Source organism: Otolemur garnettii, unplaced genomic scaffold, assembly GCF_000181295.1.
Source record: "Otolemur garnettii isolate 467f Iridium unplaced genomic scaffold, OtoGar3 scaffold00007, whole genome shotgun sequence".
Taxonomy (NCBI): Eukaryota; Metazoa; Chordata; class Mammalia; order Primates; family Galagidae; genus Otolemur; species Otolemur garnettii.
In genome coordinates this window covers 13944911-13965898 of record NW_003852402.1, presented here as the reverse complement: position 1 = coordinate 13965898, position 20988 = coordinate 13944911, and the positions used below count along the sequence as shown (strand labels likewise).

The window sequence follows — 20988 nt, the reverse complement described above, 5'->3', positions numbered from 1 at the left end:
CTTGTTTGCTAAATGTGGATGCCTAATGGCTAGAAAGGGGAGGTTAAGTCTCATGCCAGTCTGACTTGGGGGTCATTAGGAACTTTCTGCATCTGCCCAGGATTGGTCTGCCAAATCTTGGGGTGTAACCTGCATGTACAGTGCAATAGGAAGCCAACTTGGAGGGCCTGGTAGACCTCAGAATTGTGGGGAGTGATAGGATTCCTCATTTTACAGATAAGGAAATAGGAGTCCAGGATGGGAGCTTAGATCCACAATTAAGTACAGGGCTTTTAGAGAGGCCCAATGACATCACTTACTACTAGCTACATGAGCCCCAGTTTCCTCATCTGTACAATGGAAATAATTAGTGACACCTACTCCCTAGGTACCTCTGAGGATTAAACACGATATGCATGTTAAAGGCTCAGGCAGGCACATGGATAGTGCTAATGAACTGTGGTTGCTAACATCACAATAAATGTGGAGGAAAAGGTGAGGGGGGTGGGCTGATACTATTGAGGGCCCTTTCTAACAGTAGCACTTGAATCTTGGCTGCCTTAGGCCAAAAAGTTCAGTTAGGGCAAAAGGAGAAGGGGACCAAGGCCATGATAATAGTGTAAAGACCATCCATCTCTCTTAAATCAATGCGTGCAGACATTCAGCAAATACTGAGCGCCCATTCGGCACAGGCCTTGTGCCAGTGATGACTGCCACCATTCACTGAATGTCTGCCTTGTGCCAGCCACCATTATAAGCCTTTATACGTGTTAACTGGTAAACCAATCAGGAAGCCCCTAGATTGTCATCATTTTCCAAATAAGGCTGGTTCAGAGAGGTTAAGGAGATTGTCCAAAGCTACACAGCTTATAAATGGAGGAGGCTGGACCTGGGAGTCCGCCCGCAGGGCCCACACTTTCAAGTACTGCCCTGCATCACCAGATGATTACACAGAATGACAGAAACACCAGACAGAGCAAAGAGCTGTGAGCGCCACAGGCCACATACCCCACACCCTTCACATTATCATCATTCCTCCTTCCCGCCTTTATTTCGCCCCTGGGCACTTATCGTAGGAAATTTTACATATTCGGTATATTGCTTATGCATTATACTAGAATGTAATCCACTGGGCAGGCATTTTGATCATGATTTGCTCACTGTTGTGTTCCTAGGACTTAACAACAGTAGCTGGAACTGAGTAATTGCTCAATAAATATTTGTTGCACGAGCAAATTACTTCCAGTCAGTCAGAGAAACAGATAATGCACAAATGAATGGAAAAGCATTCTAGTAGAGACAAGTATTTTGGGAAAAAAAAATAAAGCCGGGTACCGGGTAAGGCATATGAGAGTATCTAAAGAAGTGGAGGGCTGATATTTTAGGAAAATAAAAGGTCTCTCTTATAGTAACATTTGGCTGGAAATGCAAATCAAATGAATGGCCGAAATGAATGAATAAATGAAGAGAAATAAGATGTGGGATGTTGAGGATAGATGGTTTCACATTCTAGCTTCACCATTTACTGACTACATGACCCCAGTCAAGGAAGCTGAGTTTCCTTCTCTGCAAAATGGGGAAATGATATCCACTCAGTGATGGAGCACAGCTTTCTGGCCCATAGTAAGTGCTCAATAAATGGTGCCGACTGTTAACAGCAATGACAATAAAAGGATAGAATGTTAATGGAAACAAAGTAACACATTCTTATGATTATACTATTCTAAGCCCAGGAGCACAGCTTTCTGGTCCATAGTAAGTGCTCAATAAATGGTGCCGACTGTTAACAACAATGATGATAAAATGATAGAATGTTAATCAAAACATTGCAATGCATTCTTATGATTAGACTATTCTAATGCTACCGTGTTGTAACATGGAATTATATACTATTTTCTATATAAAATATTTCAATAAGAGTCAGCTTGTTCAGTCCCTTATATAAGATTCTTTTCATTACAGAGGGCTCCGTGCTGGGAAATGGGCCCACTCCCTCTGGGCCCCCTCCAGGTCTTCCTGGCCCATCACTTACCACCCAGGGCTTGCTGCAGAAGTTGTAGACGGAGTAGAGAGAGTTGACGGCGGGGAGCCCTCCGTACTGCAGGCCGATGACCAGGCTGCGGTAGTCCTCGCCCAGGGCCATGCTGTAGGCATGCTGGCGGACCAGGATGAAGTCTGGTTTGAAGGATCTGCTGAGAGAGGGGTCAGCAGAGCGTCACTACCACCCTGCTAGTTCTGAGTTGAGAATGGGGAGGAGGAGGCCTGGGTGCTGACACGTGGCTACCCTTCCACAAACTCAAAGGACTGAAAAGAGAGTATACTTACTCCTGTTTGGGTTTTTTTTGTGGGTGGGCTCTTTTTTTTTTCTTTTTTTTTGTCACCATGGTATCCTACTAGCTCACAACAACAACAGTCTCTTGGGCTTAAGCAGTCCTCTTGCCTCAGCCTCTTGAGTAGCTGAGACTATAGACACCCACCACGATGCCTGGATAGTTTTTCTATTTTTAGTAGAAACAGGGTCTCACTCTTCCTCAGGCTGGTCTCAAACTCCTGAGCTCACGAAATCCTCTGCCTCGGCCAATCAGAGTGCGAGCATGACAGGCATGAGCCACCGTGCCTAACCAGGACACTCTTTTCTAAATTGTCTCCACTGAACATCTACTTAATTTGCAGTGAGGACACTGCAGCTCAGAGAAGTTAGGAACTTCCCCACTCATAGAGCCGGGGAGCAGGAGAGCCGCACTTGAACTCAGGTCATCCACGTCCCCGTGCTTTTTACTCCTGCACACAGCCCCAGGGGTAGTCACACAGTATTTGCTGCATACGGCCAAGGAGCTACCTCTTTTTTTGATTCCTCACTTCTAAGACACATGAAAATAGTCATCTTCTCTATAAAGATGAGGCCGACACTCAAAGAGGTCTCCTATCGATCCACTTGGCTCATCGAGGAGCAGATACTTGCTTCAAATGAATTGTACCTCTTAAATAATTCTAACGGAAATTGAAATTACTCTCCAAGGGAAAGGATTTGCCCCCGGTGCAGATGGAAGAAAAGGATAGCTGGTGTCTGACCCTGCAAGCAGCCGTGCGGTGGGGAAGAAATGGATGATGAGTGTAAACATCCCCCCATACCCACCAGAGAAAATGGCAGGGTCTCCAGTACTGAGTTGTAACACATCTCAAGGGGCCACCTGGACAGTGGCATCTTCTCCACACGCATGGCTCACACTGTGCTCGTGGAAGTATTTCTCTTACTATGAATATACCTTCCAAAATATAATTTTTTATCTCTATACACTAGTCCTCTGAATGATATATATTATTAAATAGGCTATCTCTAATATTCCACACATAAACATCTTTGCACACAACTAGTGCCATCCTGTTAAACTATTTCCATAAGATAGATTCTAAGAAGTGGGATTAATGGATTAAAAGATATAAACTTTTCTTAAGGTACTCAAAAAAAGTGCCCCCTCTTTAAAAGGTCCATTTCAGCAATTGCTTATGGAAGTGTCCATCTCACAACAGCCTTGCCAGCACTGTGGTTTTTGAAAAATATATTGTTCAAGTTGATAAGGGAATGTCCCCCAAAGATACCCTGTATCTCACTAGTGGTGTGAAATTGGACACTTTTTATTAACCATCTGCATTTTCTTTTCTGGAAGAGTTTGTTCACATATTTTTTCCATTAAAAAAACTGAGACCTACTATTTCCTCATTGATGTGAGCTCTGTATGTTAAGGATACCGCCTTTACCTATCACATGTGGGTGGCAATGACTTTATGGGATTCTCGCTCACCCTTTCTTATAATGGCTGTGCATCTTAAAAACAACACACACACAAGTTTTACATCCCCCTTTTCCTCCCACCCCAATTCAACTGATCATTTATTCCCTTTTGATTTCTCTCTTTGCTTTGAAGACCAGTGGGCCCTCTGAAGCCCTGGGTCTGCCACTGAGACATCCACTCCTTCCAGGCAGTGTGGCCTGTATGACACACAACAGTGGCAGCAAACTTGGTGTCTTGTTAGGGATAATGCCATCTATCTCTACAAGGAAATAATGAAAGGTCTCTGCTGGTCGAGCTCCTAGTCTTTTTACTACTGTGTTGAATTCATAAGAGAGACACAGCCCCGGGAAGAAAAAATGAATGTGGCTGCCTAGAAAAGGAGGCTGCCCTTCCAAGACAACCTTCCCAGAGGAGAATCCCATGGTGTGTCTCGGGTTCCAGACATTGTAGAGCTTTCTCTCTCCAGGTTTCTCAAACTCACTTCCAAATCGGAACCTTTCTGGTTCTTTGAAATAAAAGCAGCAGTCACGTCCTCATTAGCTTTAAGGATTTGGAAATCTACCAAAGGATTCCCCATTCAAAGTGCTCTTTCCAAACTACCCACGGCTCTCCTGCTTACAACCCTGGAAACATTCTCCTTCTGACGAGAGACCTTCGGTCCTTCCCATGGTTATGAGGCCTCTAGTGATCCGGCCTCTGCCCCGCCCCCCCCTCCCCCCATTTGCTTTTTCCCTTTTCACCTCCAGCGACTCACACTGACCACTGTCCCTCTAATTCCTTTGACGGGTGGCTCTTCTCCCACATCGTCCCCAAAGCTACCAGTCCTGTCTAGGTTTTTGAGATTTGCTTTAACCCTCATATGACCCCGTGTTTTTTCTCTCCTTGGTTCTTGGGATAATTTTATTTCTCCTGTTTATTTGTTTAGTCGCTAACAGTCTGTCTCTCGTCTAAAGATGCCAGCTCAGGGAGAACAGAGGACCTGCCTGTCTTGGACAAAATAGGCCTTCACAGTGTTTTTAAATGAACGATTGCATTCATGAATGTGGGTATAAATGAAGGAGTAAATGAATGAACACACAGTGGATCGGCCACTGGGAGGGGGAGACACTGGTCCCGGAGAATTAGAACTGATGGACAAAGTAGGCAGAAGGAAATGCGTGCCCCGAACAACTACGGGGTTGCCTTATGGGGTAACAAGTCCCGTACTTTGGGAGGTATGTTAACATCAGCAAGAGGTTTTTAACCCAAGAGAATTCAGGGTGGCTCCCATGACCTCTTGAGATTCTCAGATCCAGTATTTGAAAAATAAGCAAATCCCATGTGTGATAAACACGTAGCAGGACAAACCAGGACTATATTATAGTTTGAATTCTGCACTCATTGCTACCTACATGGCACAGAGTCCTTCTCAGAGTCTGGAGTATGAGAGATTTGCATGGAATACAGAGAAATCACTCACTCAGGCTGGGCGACCTGTGGCATGCGGTTCCCCTTTCCCGTATCTAGCACCCCGAGGTACCTCTGCAGCCAGGGAATGGCCAACTCCTACACATCACCACAACATTCCAGGTGTGGACTCCAGCAGTCACCAAGCCCTGACAGGGAGCCGAGCACTCTGGCAGAGGCCCAAGATCCTAAGACAACAGGAACAGGAGTCTGGCTTTTGTGAAACTCACAACCCATGTTGGATGCAAGATGCTCTCAGGATTTGGTAAATGAACAAATGAATCAGCAAGTGAGTAAAATAATTGGGGTACTAAAGGCTGTACTAAACTCCGCCTGGAGGTGGGTGTGCGCTGGAAGGCTTGAGTCTCAGAAGAAAAGCAGGGGTTGTCAAGTGGGCAAGGTTGGAGAGTATTCCAGGTAGGGAATGGCACTGGTAACTGAACAGAAGGGGCCTCATAGTGATGACCTCCGCTGGGTTCTGTTTGATCTGCTCATATCCTCCCTTCTTTGGAAACAGAGCCCCTGATAAAATCCTCTCTGATCTGAGAACCACATTTCCCTGGGCAGGAACTGGTCTCGGGACAGTGCCTCTGATATAAAACGGGCCCATCAGAACCCTTCTCAGGGATGTTGTATGTGAGCTCCAGGATAGAAGGGTGGCCAGCTAAGCCAGTGTCACATCAGTTGGGGCAGGGAAGGAGGAACCTGGGCTGTAGCAGAAGCCCTAGCTGGGAACAGAGACAAGAGCCCTGTTGACGTTAAGGAAGCCCCTGACTGCTGCTGAGCCTGACAGCAAGACCACCTTTGCCTTCTGAGTTATGGGACCCTTTTGTGCCTCAACTAGTTTGAACTGGGCCACCAGCCGCGCCCTGGTTGATATTGGGAGTAAGTAGCAAAGTTTGCAATTGGTTCCATGGCTGAACAAGGTATGATGAAGTAGCATCAAGAGATGGGGCTGGGTCAGAAGTCCCCACAACCCTCTAAGCGCCTTCCCGCCTCCCTGGGGGAGACCCACGGGGCCCAAACTCTGGGTCTTTTGTGCCTGGGCGAGGTCTCCTTCAATCCCACACAAATTGGCACATCCTGGCAGCAGGCTATAGCTGTTTTCTTGTTATTTTGGCTTTAAACTGTTAACATGAGCTATATTATTTAGACTCCTCATCCCAGGCCTTTCTCAGAAGTGGCTGTCGTCACTAGAGAGGAAATCAAGGATGAGGTATAATTACAGGGGAAAGATGGGACAGGTGATGCCTCGCTCGGGGATTACTGAATGCTTCAGGTGGCGTCAGCAGGCAGGGGGCCAGCGGCTGAGTGACTTTCAGCCACTGGAGAAGTGTAATAATTCCCTCAAATATGCAGAGGCCTGTGGTGGCAAGTACAGATCTTGGCTCTGCTTTACCTGGGACCTAAGTTAATGAGCAGAGGCCTCATTATTCCTAGTCGCTTGACTGCTATTTCGTCAATGTCCCCTGGTCCCCAAGAGCCAAGTTGGCAAGGGGTGATGATTATGCTGATTGTGTTCACATGCTGAGACCCCTCACAGCCAGATCTGATCCCAGCCATGCCTGAGAAGGCTCCCGACTGCCTGACATCCACGTCTATCAGCAGAGGGACTTCAGGCTTCCCCTCAATGTCCCCTCATAATATTCCCCGTAACATTTCTCTCTATCTCTGACAATGCAACCTTGGTATCCAGTCTGGGGGAAGGGGACAAAGGGAGCTGAGAAGACCATCAGAAGGTCAGGGGAGACCAGAACATCTAAATGGTCTCCATCCTCCTGATGCCTCTGGACTGCTGTGAGGATGAACCAGAGGGAATGTGTGAGCCTTGCAGATGGAGGGATCGGAACAGCCATATGGAAGGACTTTGGGAATTAGCAGTGCTTCCCGCCAGTTGGAGGACTGCAAGAAATTAGTCCAGGCTGAAAAGAAATTAGGTGGCAGCCAACCAAAAATCTGGTGAGGAGCAGACAACAGGATGCTGCAGGGGGGCCCAGGGGGCCCGCACAGCAGCTGCCAGCTGCACACCGGTGGGGAAGGGGCCCCGCGGGGCTTACAGACAGCAGGCTCTCTGATGGATCCCGGGGCTCTCTTTGTAAAGTGCTAGGAGGTTAACTAAACACAGACACGAGTTGCTGGAGGAAGAGGAGGCTTCCTCATCCCCTGCTTCAGCCTCACTTGGCGTCTTTGTCCTGGTGTCTTCCTCCTCTTTCATTTCAGAGAACAAGCCCTTGACTCTGTTCTTGCTCTATCATTTTCCTCCATCCCTGTGGGAGCTTCACATGCTACAGGTAGAACTATGTCTCCAGGAAGATATCTTAAGGTCCTAAGCCCAGGTAACTCAGAATGTGACCTCACTTAGAAAATAGGGTCTTTGCAGATGTAACCAAGATGAGGCCATATTGGAGTTGAGCTGGCCCTAATCTACTGACTGGTGTATCTAGGAGAGGAGGGAAATTTGGACACAGACACACAGAGAGGAAGAGGGAGGCGGAGATTGGAGTGATGTACCTGAAATCCAGGGAATACCAAGGATGGCTGGCCGCCTCCACAAGCCAAGAAGAGGCGAGGAGGCTGCCCCCTTCAGTCTGCAGAGGAAGCATGACACGGGAGACTAGATGCAGACTTCTAGCATCCAGGATACAAGAGGGTGAATTTCCACTGTGTAAGCCACCCAACATGTGGCACTTTGTCACAGCAGCCTCAGGAGGCCCATACCCTGTGCATCCCCAGTATTTCCTCTTCCCAGCAGCTTTCAGGACTTTCTGGCTCCCTTTGTTCTCGTGTGTACTCATCCATAGCCCCATTTCCCCCTTCTCAAAACGACACCCTTGTCTTACTCTGTTTGGGCTGCTAGAGCAAAACATCATAGACTGGGTGGCTGTTCAATAATAGAAATTTATTTCTCACAGTTCTGGAGGCCGGGAAGTCCAAGATCAAGGTGCAGGCATATTCAGAGTCATGTGAGGTCTTTCCTCCTGGTTTCACTTTGCTAAAATGTCCTGAGGTCCCTTTAATAAGGTCCCTAATCTCATTCAAGAGGACTCTACCCTCACCTTCTGGTCACCTCTCAATGGCTCCACCTCCTAATACCATCACATTGGAGGTTAGGTTTCAACATGAATTGGGGGAGGGGGGATGGGGGATGGGACATAGTAGGCCATAGCAAACTATAACAACAACAACAACAACAACAACAACAAAGAACCTTGAAGGCCTCAAATAAACTATCAGTTAAATAATGTTCAAATATATATAAAAATCAATAATTTTTTGGGGGGGGCCAGGGCTAGGTTTGAACCTGCCACCTCCAGCATGTGGGGGTGGCATCCTACTCCTTGAGCCACAGGAGCCACTCCCCCCAAAATCAACAAATTGATAAAGGCACGGAGGTTTGTTTGGATGGATATTCACCAAAATGCTAATCTGGTTATTTGAAGTGTGAGATGGGAAATGGGAATTTGGAACTGTCTGCATTTAAAAGGAAACAAAGAGCACAGTGCGTTTTTAGAATCAGGAAAAAACAATGAGGTTATCATCATTCTGGAAAAAAATGGAAAATGTAACAATGAAGTCACCTCATGGAAAATGCTTACAGAACACTTTCATGTGACATAAAACAATAGAAAAGAGAGCCTGTTTTATGACTAATGCACCGTAAAAATGATGGGCCTGGAAGGAGAGATGGAAAAATGCTTGTTTATTAAGGTGGTGAGGTGGTAGGTGATCTCCCTTCTTTTCTGTCAAGTGTGGAACAGAAATGTCTTAATACCGTCATCAAGTAAATGAGGCAAAAGCTATGTTGATTGGTTTGATGTAAGCATGTCAGATTGTATAAAATAAAATCAACACATTGTACCCCACATATGCATAAATGTATTCATGATCTATGTGTATATGATTTAATTAAAAAAAAAAAGAAAATTTCCATTTTTGTTATATTGTGGTTTGGCCATTAACCACAAATTTCAGTTGGCAAGCATGCATAGGTAATAGATAGATAGATAGATGGATGGATGGATGGATGGATGGATGGATAGATAGATAGATAGATGGATATATACATAGACAAATAAGAAACACGTCCTCTCCACTTGTCCTAACAGCCATAATGAGCCATCATTTCCCTCTTCCTTTCATTGCTAGGTCTGTTGCACAAGGAGGACTGTGCCTACCAGCCCCACTTCCCACACACCCATCTCTCAATGCTCTGCACCTGGCTGTTCGCCCCTTTCCAGCCCAATGAAATTGCAGTGAGGTCACTTCTAAATGCCAACCCCCCGGATCAAATGGCTTCTTCTGTGTCCTCACCTCCCCTGATTTCTAATTATATCTAATGTACTACGAGGCTCTGGCCCAAGCCCTCTGTATATCTTCACTCATTTAAGCCTGATAAGGAAAACATATAAAGAAACTGAGACACAGAGCCATTACAGAAATTGGCAAGGTTGCACAGCTCTTGGTGGTGGAACTGTGAGTCATCACGTGGCCTGTGGGCTCTACAGTAGGACTTCCCAACCTCAGCACTGTGGAAATGTTGGGACTTGATAATTCCTTTTGGTGAGGGGTTTTCCTGTGTACTGTAGGATGTTAGGTCATCCTCTGCCCACTGGATGCACTGGCACTCCCAGGACCAGATGTGACAAACAGACATGTCTCCAGACATTGCCAAGTGTCCCTGGATGGTAAAAGCAGCCTGCAGGAGGTTCCTCCAGGCCTCTGCAGCAGCAATACTGTCCTCAAGTCCACAAACCATTTCCTCCTTTCCTCGAAGACACCCTCTCTGCTTGTTTCCTAGCCACCTCCTCCTGACTTCTTCACTGCTGTCTTCTCCATCTCCAAGGCAGGTTTAGTATTTGGATCTCTGCTCTGCAGAATCCTCTCCATTCAGGGACTCCCCCCACCTTGTCCTTACAAACTGCAAGGAAAATGACTCAAGCTGGGTAGGGTGACTCACACCTGTAAGCCTAGCACTTTGGGAGACCAAGGCAGGAGGATTACTTGAGGCCAGGAATTTGAGACCAGCCTGAGCAAGAATAAGACTCCATCTCTACAAAAAATAAAAACAATTAGCCAAGTATAGTGCCATGCATCTATAGACCCAGCTACTTCAGAGGCTGAGGAAGGAGGCTCATTTGAGCATAGGAGTTTGAGGTAGTAGTGAGGTAGGCTGATGCCATGACACTCTAACCCAGATGACAGAGCAAGACTCTATCTAAAAATAAAGAAAAAAGAAAAGAAAAGAAAATGACTCATGTTTATAGAGCATTTTCTTCATGCCAGAAATAACTTTTAGGGTTTTAATTATGTTTATCTTTAAACCCCACAGTGACCCTACTAGGTAGATACTATCCATAGCCTCAATAAACTATGGCACAGAGAAATCAAGCACTGGGAGAACAGGGCCCACTTGAGACTTCAGTGTGGGTCTCTTGGCTCCAAGTCTATGTGTGTAAATGTGCAACCAGCACCTTCTGCGAGCCTGAGTCTCCCTTCATCACCTCCAGCTCACTGTGGCTGAATCCCAAGTCCCCACCTTCCCCTAAAGTGGATCTCCTGACTTCTGGTAAAGGTCCACCATGCTCCCAGGAACTAAGATCTGTCACCCTGAAGTCATCTGTAGTTCTTTTTCCTGGCATCCCCTCAGACCCACCAAAGCTGCTGAGTCTTCCCTTATGAAGTGTCTGGGGTTGGTCCCTGTACTCCCCAAGCCCCCATCTCACTCTGGCTCTTCCTCCCCTTGCTTCATGCCTGAGACACCTCAACAGACCATTAGCTGCCGACTCCCCGACACAGGCCTGGCATCTCGTTTCTCTCAGTAGCACAGATCTAGCTCAGGGTCCATTCCTCTGCTCCAGGAGTGCCGGGAGCCTAAGTCCTCAGCTTCCCTTAAAGTGGATCTCCCGCAGGCCCATGCAAGTACTTTCCTGGCTGAGTGAGGTGGGCATCTTCACGGGTCTCTCCTCACACACTGTTTCCATATTTAAGCATGTAGGAATACCCTTCATTTCCGCAACGTTCTCTCTGACCCTTTTTGGAAGCACGTATGCCCCTCTGTGCATCTCTCACTTTCCCACTTTGGACACCAACTGGAGTTATGAGAAACATTTTCCTTTTCTATAGTAAGATACAACCTCTAGATAAACATCAGCCAACACAGGCTCTAGGGAGATCAAATGGGGAGAAGCTGGGACTGATGAAGGAAAAAGCATGGGTCTGGTCTAAGGTTGAGCCACTGTGACTACATAGGAATAAAGTCCCTATATGCACCAGACTACTCAAAACAAGTGCAAATCTGGAAGTAGTCCCTAATTACTTACAAGTGGACAACTCATTAAAAAAAGTTGTTTTTACAAGGGTACAAGTGAATCTTTCTAAGAGTAGACTATGAACGCTTTAATACAATAACTAAGAAAATGATGTAAGACTATGAACGTTTTAACACAATAACTAAGAAAATAACCAGTTTGATGGAAATGTTTCAAATTGTATGTGAAAACACCACGCTGTACCCCAGAATTGCATTAATGTACATAGTTACCATTCAATAAAAAAAAAAGAAAAAAAAAGTTTTTAAAATCACTATACAGACTGATTTTTTAAAAGGTAACCATCACTCACACACCTACAAACACACTTTGAACAGTAAAGCACCCTGCAATCACTAAGTGTCCCTCAGAACAGATACAATAAAACACCATAAGCTGAGTGGTTACAAACGACACAGCTCTGAGGGCTGGGAAGTCCAAGACCAGGGCACCAGCAGATTCGATGTCTGGTGACGGCCAGCTTTCTGGTTCATAGATGGTGCCTTCTGTGGCATCCTCACATGGTGGAAGGGTGTGGGGGAGCTCTCTCAGGCCTCTTTTATAAGGGCACAGATTCCCTTCATGAGAACTCAGATCACATGACTCATCACCTGGCAAAAGCCCCACCTTCTAATGACATGGCTTTAAGGGTTAGGATTTCAACATTCAAATTTGGGGCAGGGGACACATATTCAGACCATAAAACTAAGGGATTGAAAAATTCTTATGTGACTCCTTCCCTGAATAAATAGCAGTTCTTAAGCACACAGCAGGTGCTTAAGAGATCCAAATGGATCTGCAATAGAAAAGGTTTCACTTCTCAAAGTCTTGTAGCCTTTCAAGTCAATAACCCTTTCGTGAGTAAAAGGGATGCCAAAATAATACGATGAGTAGTGGAAAAATCGAGACATGGTCTGGTCCCAGCAAAGCCCTTGAAGTGCTGTGTGTCTGAGAGAGTGCTGCATTTCCTCTCTGGGCCTCAGTCTCCTCACTGGTAGAAGAACTGGGCTAAGTGACCTCTGAGGGCCCTTTCTGGATAACTATCTCCAATTCCTGACTTGTAGCCAAGGTTTTCAGCTCTTACCTCTCATTGTATCTGCACATCTGAGTTTCCTTTCTACAATGTGTCATGTAGTAATATCTATAATAATTGTGTTCACCCACGGTTGGGCATGTACTGAGTGCCAGGCGCTTGTGGGGGGAGTTCCAAGCATGACAGAGAATCCTCAGCCCAAACCCCTGTGGAAATTGTGCTCATCTTGGGCTGGGCTCTCTGTAAGTAGAGGCCAAAGCAGGGATGTGGACACATGTGATTCAGGGAGGGAATGCTCTTGAGGGAGACTATACTGGGTGAGGGGAGAAGCACAAGGAAGGAAACTTCTGGGTAAACAGCCATGGCCTGCCCTATGGGGGTATGTGGTGGGGGATGCCTCTGGAGCAGACACAGCACCCTGGAGTTGTCCTACCTGGAGAGAAGAGGGCTGGGCTTCTGCATTCCCAAAAGCAGTCAGTTACTGACTCCTCTCAGTTCAGGTGTCTGAGGGAGGGATGCAGTTACTGTTGCCCCCAGGCAGTAGAGAAGGCCACAGGTGCAGCGCTACCCTGGCACTCACAGCCACTGGGGGTACCAGCTGGCAAAGAGGATGTGAGCAGAGGACTGACACCATCCACGCGACACTGTTATCAGCCCTTTTGCAGATAAGGAAGACTGAGGGCTAGAGTGGCTGAATACATTCCCAGGAACAACTAATAACAGAGGTCTCTGCTATTAAATATAACCACACTTCTCTCATAAAGGTCACAGTCCTCTCCCTTGAAGGACAAGAGCCCTGTCTGAAGTGTCTCTGTTTCCCCAGCACCCAGCACGGTGACTGCCCCTGGGAATATAGAAATGTCCTCAGCATGGTTGAGTTTGGAGCTGCTCCTTGCCAGCACCCTGGGGCACAATTCTCTGAGGCAGAGAGGTCAGGCCTCACCCCCACGGGGGCCCTGGGGCGGCCAGGACTGTCAGCAGCCTGCACGGCGCTGGGGCGGGCCTCCTGCCAGGCTGCTGCTCGGGGAAGGGGAACATTATTCATCGGGGAGATAAGGCAGCTGATGAGAGATGGACCTCCAGGCAGCTGTTCCTCAGCAGCGGCTGGAACGGATGCTGGGGAAGAGAGGGGAGGGCAGGAAACGGGGAAGCCCATTTTGAGATAAAAAATGATGGCATTGCCGAGGGGTGACGGGAGAGCACATTTCAAACCAAGGCCGGGCGCTAATATATACTTATACCCAAGGCCTTCCCCACAAATATCCATGCCTGACAAGCCACATCTGTGTTCTGTCAGTTTAACTGCTGAGCTAGTCATGGGCTCCCTGATCAGCTCAGTCAGCAGGAAGTGTTCACCTGGTGGGGTGCACAGTTCCTAGAAGGCGCCCCTCCCCAAGCTGCTTCCTCCGTGCTGGCCAGAGATGCTGGGCCCAAGAGATGCGAATGCTTCTGCCTGGGCTGGAGCCCTAAATCACTCACTCCTGTCCCCACAGCCCTCGGTGGCACTGATCTCAGGGGTCAGCCCTTCCTGCCATTCCCCTAGGCCTCCCCTCTTCCCATAAAATTAGCCATCCTTGGTGGAGTTTTCTAAGGGGTTGAAAGTGGATAGTTTTATTTTTATCTTTTGTTTGTTTGGTGGTTTTTTCATATAACAGCTTTACGGGGGTATAATTCACATAAGATTTACACATTCAGTGTACAATTCAGAGGATCTTGGCAGGTTCACAGAGTTGAGTGACCATCACCACAATCAAATCTTGAACAATTTTTATCCAAAGCCATTTAAAAAGGACGCTGAAGGCTTCCTGGGAGAGAGGAGGGGGCAGGATGTGACGTCTGTCTGCAAAGGGACATGGGCTCCCCATGTGCTCATGGGTGAGCACTCCCATGGTCATCTTCTCCGACCCCCCACTCCCCGGCTGCCTCTCCAGCTTCCCCTGTCCCTGGGTCACCTTCCTTTCCTACCGCACTGGAGACGTTTCTTAGGAGCTGGGGCCTTTCCATCTGATCCCCCAAACCCTGGCTAACTTTGATGCTAGGGAAAGGTATGGAAGGGGGGATCATTAAATCACCCATAATCTTACACTTCTTTTTATAAAAATAACCTATAAAAAGTGACAAAATGTTAAGATTTGACAAACTCAGTCATGAACATAAGAGTGTTAGGCACTCGCCTTTTTAAGAGCTTTATGTTAATCCGGACATCTGTCCTTTGAGGTGAGGGGGTGTGTGTGTGAGATAAGACAGAGTCACGGGGTGGGTGGGGGTGACGCAGCCTCCCCAATATCCGTGAAGATTCAAGGAGCCTGGCTCTAGGGTGGGAGCTCTTAACCCCCTTGGTGTATCAGTGCTTGTTATACAGAGTGTCCATAAAGTTTGTGTGCAAACTTGTTTAAGTGTAGTTAATATTACTTGCTTAAGTAATATTATTTAAGAAAATAATATTCTCTGCGCTTGAAATAGTTCAGATTTGTTTTTATTTTTAAAGGATCTGAAGTAACTAAAGCAAAACGTTACTGGTTATCAAGCCAGTGTGTTCAACTATCCCTATTTAAAAGCAGTCTAAGCTTTAAAGTCCAGATAGGAATATTTAGAAAGAACCCCCCCAAAGCCTCAGTGCTGCTGGCCTGTACCACAACACATCCAAGCTGCTGAGTTCCTTCCCACTCCCCACTCTGGGCTGTGAGCTCCGCCAGGGAGGGGTGAGGTTGGATTTATACCTGTCCTTCCCAGGGCCTGGCCAATTGCAAGGAATCCTGAAGCTCAATGAAGTTGTTAAAGTAAAAGGAGCTACTCAGGGGCCCCCCACCAGGGAAGACCGAGCTGCTACAGACAGAGGCTGCAAAGGCCCCAGGGAACAAATGTGGGCCCTGCCTTCCCTGCCGGAGACATATGGCAGCAATTTTTAGGACCATCACCCACTCAGGGTTTCCAGCATAAATGCTTCCAGCTGCACCCTCCGCCGTGGACAGGAACCTCTTAGGACAGGATCTTGGCTGCTTCCAGCTCAGCTCTCATGCCCATCCCAGCAGCAAGAGAGCAGAGCTTTGGAGAAAGCCATCTGGGCTTCACCCATCCTGTCTGGGGCTCTGCCTCTTTGCTGGCTTGGCACTTGCCAGACCAGCCCTCTTCCTCTTGGCTTAGTGGCTCGTGACCTTGGCCGCACACTGCAGCCACCTGGGGAGCTCTCAGAACTATTCACATCTATTCCTTTCTCTTCCTCCTGGCCTCCAGATAGCCTGACATAGGAGTACTCGGTCTGAGGTGGCCACTGGGGCTTGGAAAATTTTAGAAGCTCTCCAGGTAATTTTCATGGGCAGCTGAGAACTCCTGGTCCAAGCTCTTTACCAAAAGAGCTGCTGGCAGGGGAGCTGGGATGTCATTCAACACACTTGTACCGAGCATCTATTCTGTGAAAGGCATGGAGGAAGGAAAGGGTTTGTGACCCCAGACCTCTGAAGGATCTAACTTGAGAAATTACTGAGCCAGTTTGGGTGCACACAGATCTATCAGCCACTGGGAATGGTCACAGAGTCTTGGTACCTCCTTAGCCCACATCAGACATCACTGTGAATCAGAGGGTAATTTCCTGCAGAGTTCGTAGTGGTGGCCAACTATTAATATGCAGTAGAACCTCTATAAGTTGACCAACCAAGGGATTGTAGCAAACTGGTCAACATACAGAGGTGATCAACCAAAGGAACTAGGCCTTCTGTCCTGATAGGTACCTGGGGTGCACGTCTGGTCTATGAAAATTTGGTCAACTTGAGGAGGTGGTCAATGTAGACAGATGGTCAACTATGGAGGTTCTACTGCATATTCGGTACTCAGGTGTGTTTCCTCACGTTTCGGCTGGGCATGGATTTATACTTTCCCAGCTAGGTGAGACTGCACGTTCTTATGCCAGCCAAGAAACACATCAATCAGCATGAAGCGGTCACATAAAACCAGGTCTGGCTAAATCTAGAAAATGCTTCCACGTACATAGATACACTCCTAACACATTTCTAACGCTGCTGGTGCCCATCCTTTGAGAATCACTGGTTAAGGCCAAACACTGGCTAAGTGTATGTGAACTTAATTCTTCCATTAACCCACGGGTCTATTGGTGGTGCACTTAGAGCAGTGTTTTTCACCTTTTGTATCTCCCGGCGCACTTGAACCTGTAGCTAAACTTCCAGGGCACACTTAAATTATGTTGATCGATAAAAAGAGTGAAGAAAATACTTATGGTGCTTTGAACTTCTTTTGAGAGTAATTAATGATCTTTAAACATGGCAGCGCCTGTGGCTCAGTGAGTAGGGTGCCAGCCCCATATACCGAGGGTGGTGGGTTTGAACTCGGCCCTGGCCAAACTGCAACAACAACAAAAAGTAAATGAATGATCTTTAAACATTTTTGAGGCACACCTAAGATCCTCTCGCTGCACACCAGTTAAAAATCACCGGCTTAGAGCATGAATTTTGGGATTGGGCCCCAGTTCTACCACTAAACAGCTATGTGATCCCAGAACTATCAATGAACATTTCTGTGCCTCAGTTTATGCATCTTCAAAAAGTAGACTGATAACAATAATATGCAGGTCGTGGTGCGGCTACAAGAGTCAAATAAGGCAATCCAGATAAAGAGTTGAGGCAGTGACTTTCCGATGCTTTTCTGTAATCATGAATTTAAAACTTTCCTGTAGACAGTTCTGTTGTTTTTTTCTACAAAGCAGCATTATTGTTGAAATCATTTCATATCAGTACAAATGGAGATGCCTCTTCTTTGTATCTCATCCTGTGGCTCTACCCTAATTTATTGACCTCGTCCCCTACAGATGGACAGTTAGGCTGTTGTAATCTTTCCCTATTAACACACACTTCTGAGAATAAACCTGATCTTAACATTCACACAACGTGTAACTTCAGTCACCTGCCACTGATTTTGATAGGCTGTAGTACAGACAAATGTTTCTAAGAATTTTATGCCCCGTGGAGTCTGGGGCTAAAGAAAAAGGCTTCTGGTAGTATCTGCTTATGTTTTTTATGCCTAAGATGATTTGGACTACAAATAACAGGGATGACCAAATCAAGAAAGAAAATATATTATCACTGAGATGAGGCAATCACAGGGCTGAGTAAATCAGGGGCTGAAAGGTCAGAGTCAATACCCTATGTGCTTTGTGTCCTGACTCCTATTCTCCTGGACGGGCTTTTGTCTTCACTTGTCTGTGCTATCAGTGAGCCACGCTAGCTCCCTGGGTCACACCCTCATTCATGCCTATAAGAAAGAACTCTTTGCATTGCTTTTAAGAAGCTTGGTGGATCTTCCAGAATCTCCTAGAAGGTCCCTCTCAGGCCTCACTGGTCAGCACTGTATCATGTACCCTCTTCTAAACACGGCTGTCTTGGTGGGAAATGAATGACCACAGCTAGCTGAAACTAACCAAGATTCACCCCCTGGCACCAGAGAGGGGCCAGATGTTTCCTAGAAGCATATGGCCCTCAAACAGCCAAATAAATTCAGAATTTGGCAAGTGAGAAAGAAGGCAGGTAAGGAACGTGGAGAGGATGCCTTCTGAAACCTTTATTTTCATGGACAACCATACATTCTGTTAAAGAATTGTCTCATAAGATTATGTATTTTAAGAGAGCAATGTTGCTAAGCATATTTATAATGACACACATGGTAAAATTTTAAAATGCAATGGTAGCTCTTAAAATCCACTAGAAGACTTGCATGAGGTCTGGCAGACCCCTGACTTGGAATCAGAACACACAAGCTGGACACTTGCAGTGGCTTCTGCAAGGCCTTTTGAGTATTTCTTTAGCTCTCTGGGGCGCCACGTTCTCCTCTGTGAAAATGGCAGCTTGGAGGGGAATTAGATGTCTTATGTGAAGGAAAAGAGACAGGCTTTGCAGTTAGACCTGGCTTAGAATCCCAGCTCCGCCAGCTATGTGACTACTTGCTTGCTTTGAAGAAGCCAGATGCCAGGTTGTAGGAAGACCTGTGAAAAGGGCCACATGACAAGAAGCAGTGGCTGCCTCCGGGAGCTGAGAGTGCCACCAGGAGCATCCACCAGCTGACCACCAATAAGAAGCCAGGGTGCCCAGTCTTATAGCCACAAGAAAAGGGATTCTGTCCCCAGCTTGAGTGATTCTGGAAGGCATTCCATTAACCACTGAGCCTCCAGATAAGAGGCTCCGAGGAGCTCTTGATGGCAGCCTTGCAGAGGGCCCAGTGAAACCGTGCCCAGACTCTTGATCTATGCAAACTGTCAGGTCATAAATGCACATTGTTTTCATTCGATGAATTTGTGATCATTTGTTACTCGGTAGAGACAATGAGTACATGTACACAAGGATACCTCTGAGAAGTCTGTCCCCTTTCCCCACTGGGAGGCATTCCATCACATGTACGGGCCACATTCTGCTCCCTGGTTCACCAGCTGATGGACATTTGGGCTGTGTTCAGATTGAAGCTATTATGAATGAAGTTGCTATGAAGAGTCTTATAAAAGACATTTGGCGTGTTTCATTTCTTTGGGGGGAAAAGTCTAATAGAAGAATGGTTAGAAGTATGGTACCTATATATCTAAGCTTATGGGAAACGCCAAAGTATTTTCCAAAGGGGCTTTACCACGTCACATTCTCACCAGCGACGCAGGATAATTACCCCACGTCCTCACCAACAGTGGGTACTTTGATGTCTCATTAGAGTTTGTCTTTTCATTTTCCTGCTGCCTAACGATGTGTAGTATCAGCTCACGTGCTTCCTGACCACATCGTGTGTATCTTCTTTTGTTGCATGTGTATCTCGGTCTCAAGATACTGCTGTCCACGGGGTTGTTTTAAGAAAGCTCTGCATAGGATCGAGTTAGTATTTTTAAGGTCACTTGGAGAGAAAGTCACACAGTTTTATAAAGGGCCCGCAAAGTGCACTGTTAAGAATCAGTTCTAAATCACTGCCCTGCAGGAGAGAAGGACAGAAAGAGAAAGCTTCACTGACACAGGTAGCAGAGCAGGAACACAAGCAGCCCCCACGATTCGAGCTGTTAGGCTTCATGGGCAGAAGATACAGGTTAGCATCTCAAATGCAGAAATCCAAAATCGGGAAGGCTCCAAACTATGAAATTTTTTGAGTGCCTGCATGATGCTCACAGGAGGATTTTGGATTTTGGATTAGGGATGATGAACTGCTGAGTATAATGAAAATATTTCTAGTTTTGAAATCAGAAATACTTCTGGTCCCCCACATCCAGGATCAGGGATACTCGGCCTGGATATGAGATACTCAATTTACATCGTCCAGTTTGGAGGACGATGAGGACTCTGCCTCAGAGACATTGAGAGTGAAGGGAAAGCCAGCTCCCCTTGGGGCTTTGCCACTGGGCCTCAAACAGGAATGAGTGCTGAGGCCCCCAGCTCTGTCAGACCTGGCATCCCAACTGGTATCAAACACCTCTATTTAAAGCAGTGGAGATTTTGCTGCAATCTGAAGTCCATTAGTGCCCGTGTCTGCCCTACAGTCACTGGGGTGGGTGCTGCAGGATGGAGTTAAGCATGTGTGAGGGGTCTTGGAAGGGATCTTGGAACAACTCTATCAGACAAGCTAAAATTAGCACATCTCACTCCTCGCCACTCTTCCTGCCCCAGCTATAATGATTCACCTCTGCCCCAAACTCTGCTCCTCGGTTCTAAACACCCTTGATTCTAGGGGCCTTTGGAAGAGTTGGTTTCCTAAGGCTGCTGGAGAGAGTCAAGGGCCGTCATTGTGCCCAGTGAGCTTCTCAGGGTCCAAATTTCTCCCCAAAAGGGAAATAAAAGTTTCATAAGGATTTTTCTGTTAATAGATGAGACATGAGCCTATTTAAAGAAATAAAATCCAACAGCACGGTAAAGCATAAAGAAGAGGGTAAAAAAGATCGTAGTAGAGATAGAAATTCGGAGATAATGTGCTCTAACCCAAATCGTCACTGTGCAAATCTGTATGTACTATATGTATCAATGTGTACATCTCTAAATAAAATAATAAATACATAATAAATTTAAATAAAAAATAATACATTTAAATAAAAGTATACATACTCGCCATTTTGTAATTAAACATCTAGAACTTAATTTTATTGATTACCTCATATTTCTTAGTTGGCAGGCATTTAGATTTAAAGAAAATTATCACGACGACTTCTGGACAGAATGCCTCTGTCTCTGTGAACTTCCCTAACTTCTTCCTTAACGAAAGTGTCTAGGAGGAAACTTACTGAGCCAAAGGCAGGAGAGAAGGACAAAAAGAGAGAAAAAGGGCTGTGAACACACACATTTCTACGGTGCCCCAGAAAATCTGTATTCATTTTCACTTTTCTCCCTGATGGAAGGCCAGTTGTATCTACCTTCAGCAACATTAAATTGAATCTTTTTAATCTTTTTGATTCTGAAAAAAAAAA

At 46.3% G+C, this 20988-nt stretch overlaps 1 protein-coding gene across 2 annotated transcripts in view; it reads right to left on the bottom strand.

Annotated features, from left to right (window-relative positions):
- LOC111723011 (synapsin-3-like) overlaps positions 1 to 20988 on the bottom strand; it is a 113190-nt gene that overhangs the window by 3297 nt on the left and 88905 nt on the right. The window contains exon 4 of one of the 2 annotated variants that reach the window (XM_023509295.1): positions 2012 to 2171. In XM_023509295.1, the coding sequence (XP_023365063.1) occupies positions 2012 to 2171 (160 nt within the window). The remainder of the gene's footprint in view (positions 1 to 2011; positions 2172 to 20988) is intronic. The other variant, XM_023509296.1, reaches the window with a different exon arrangement.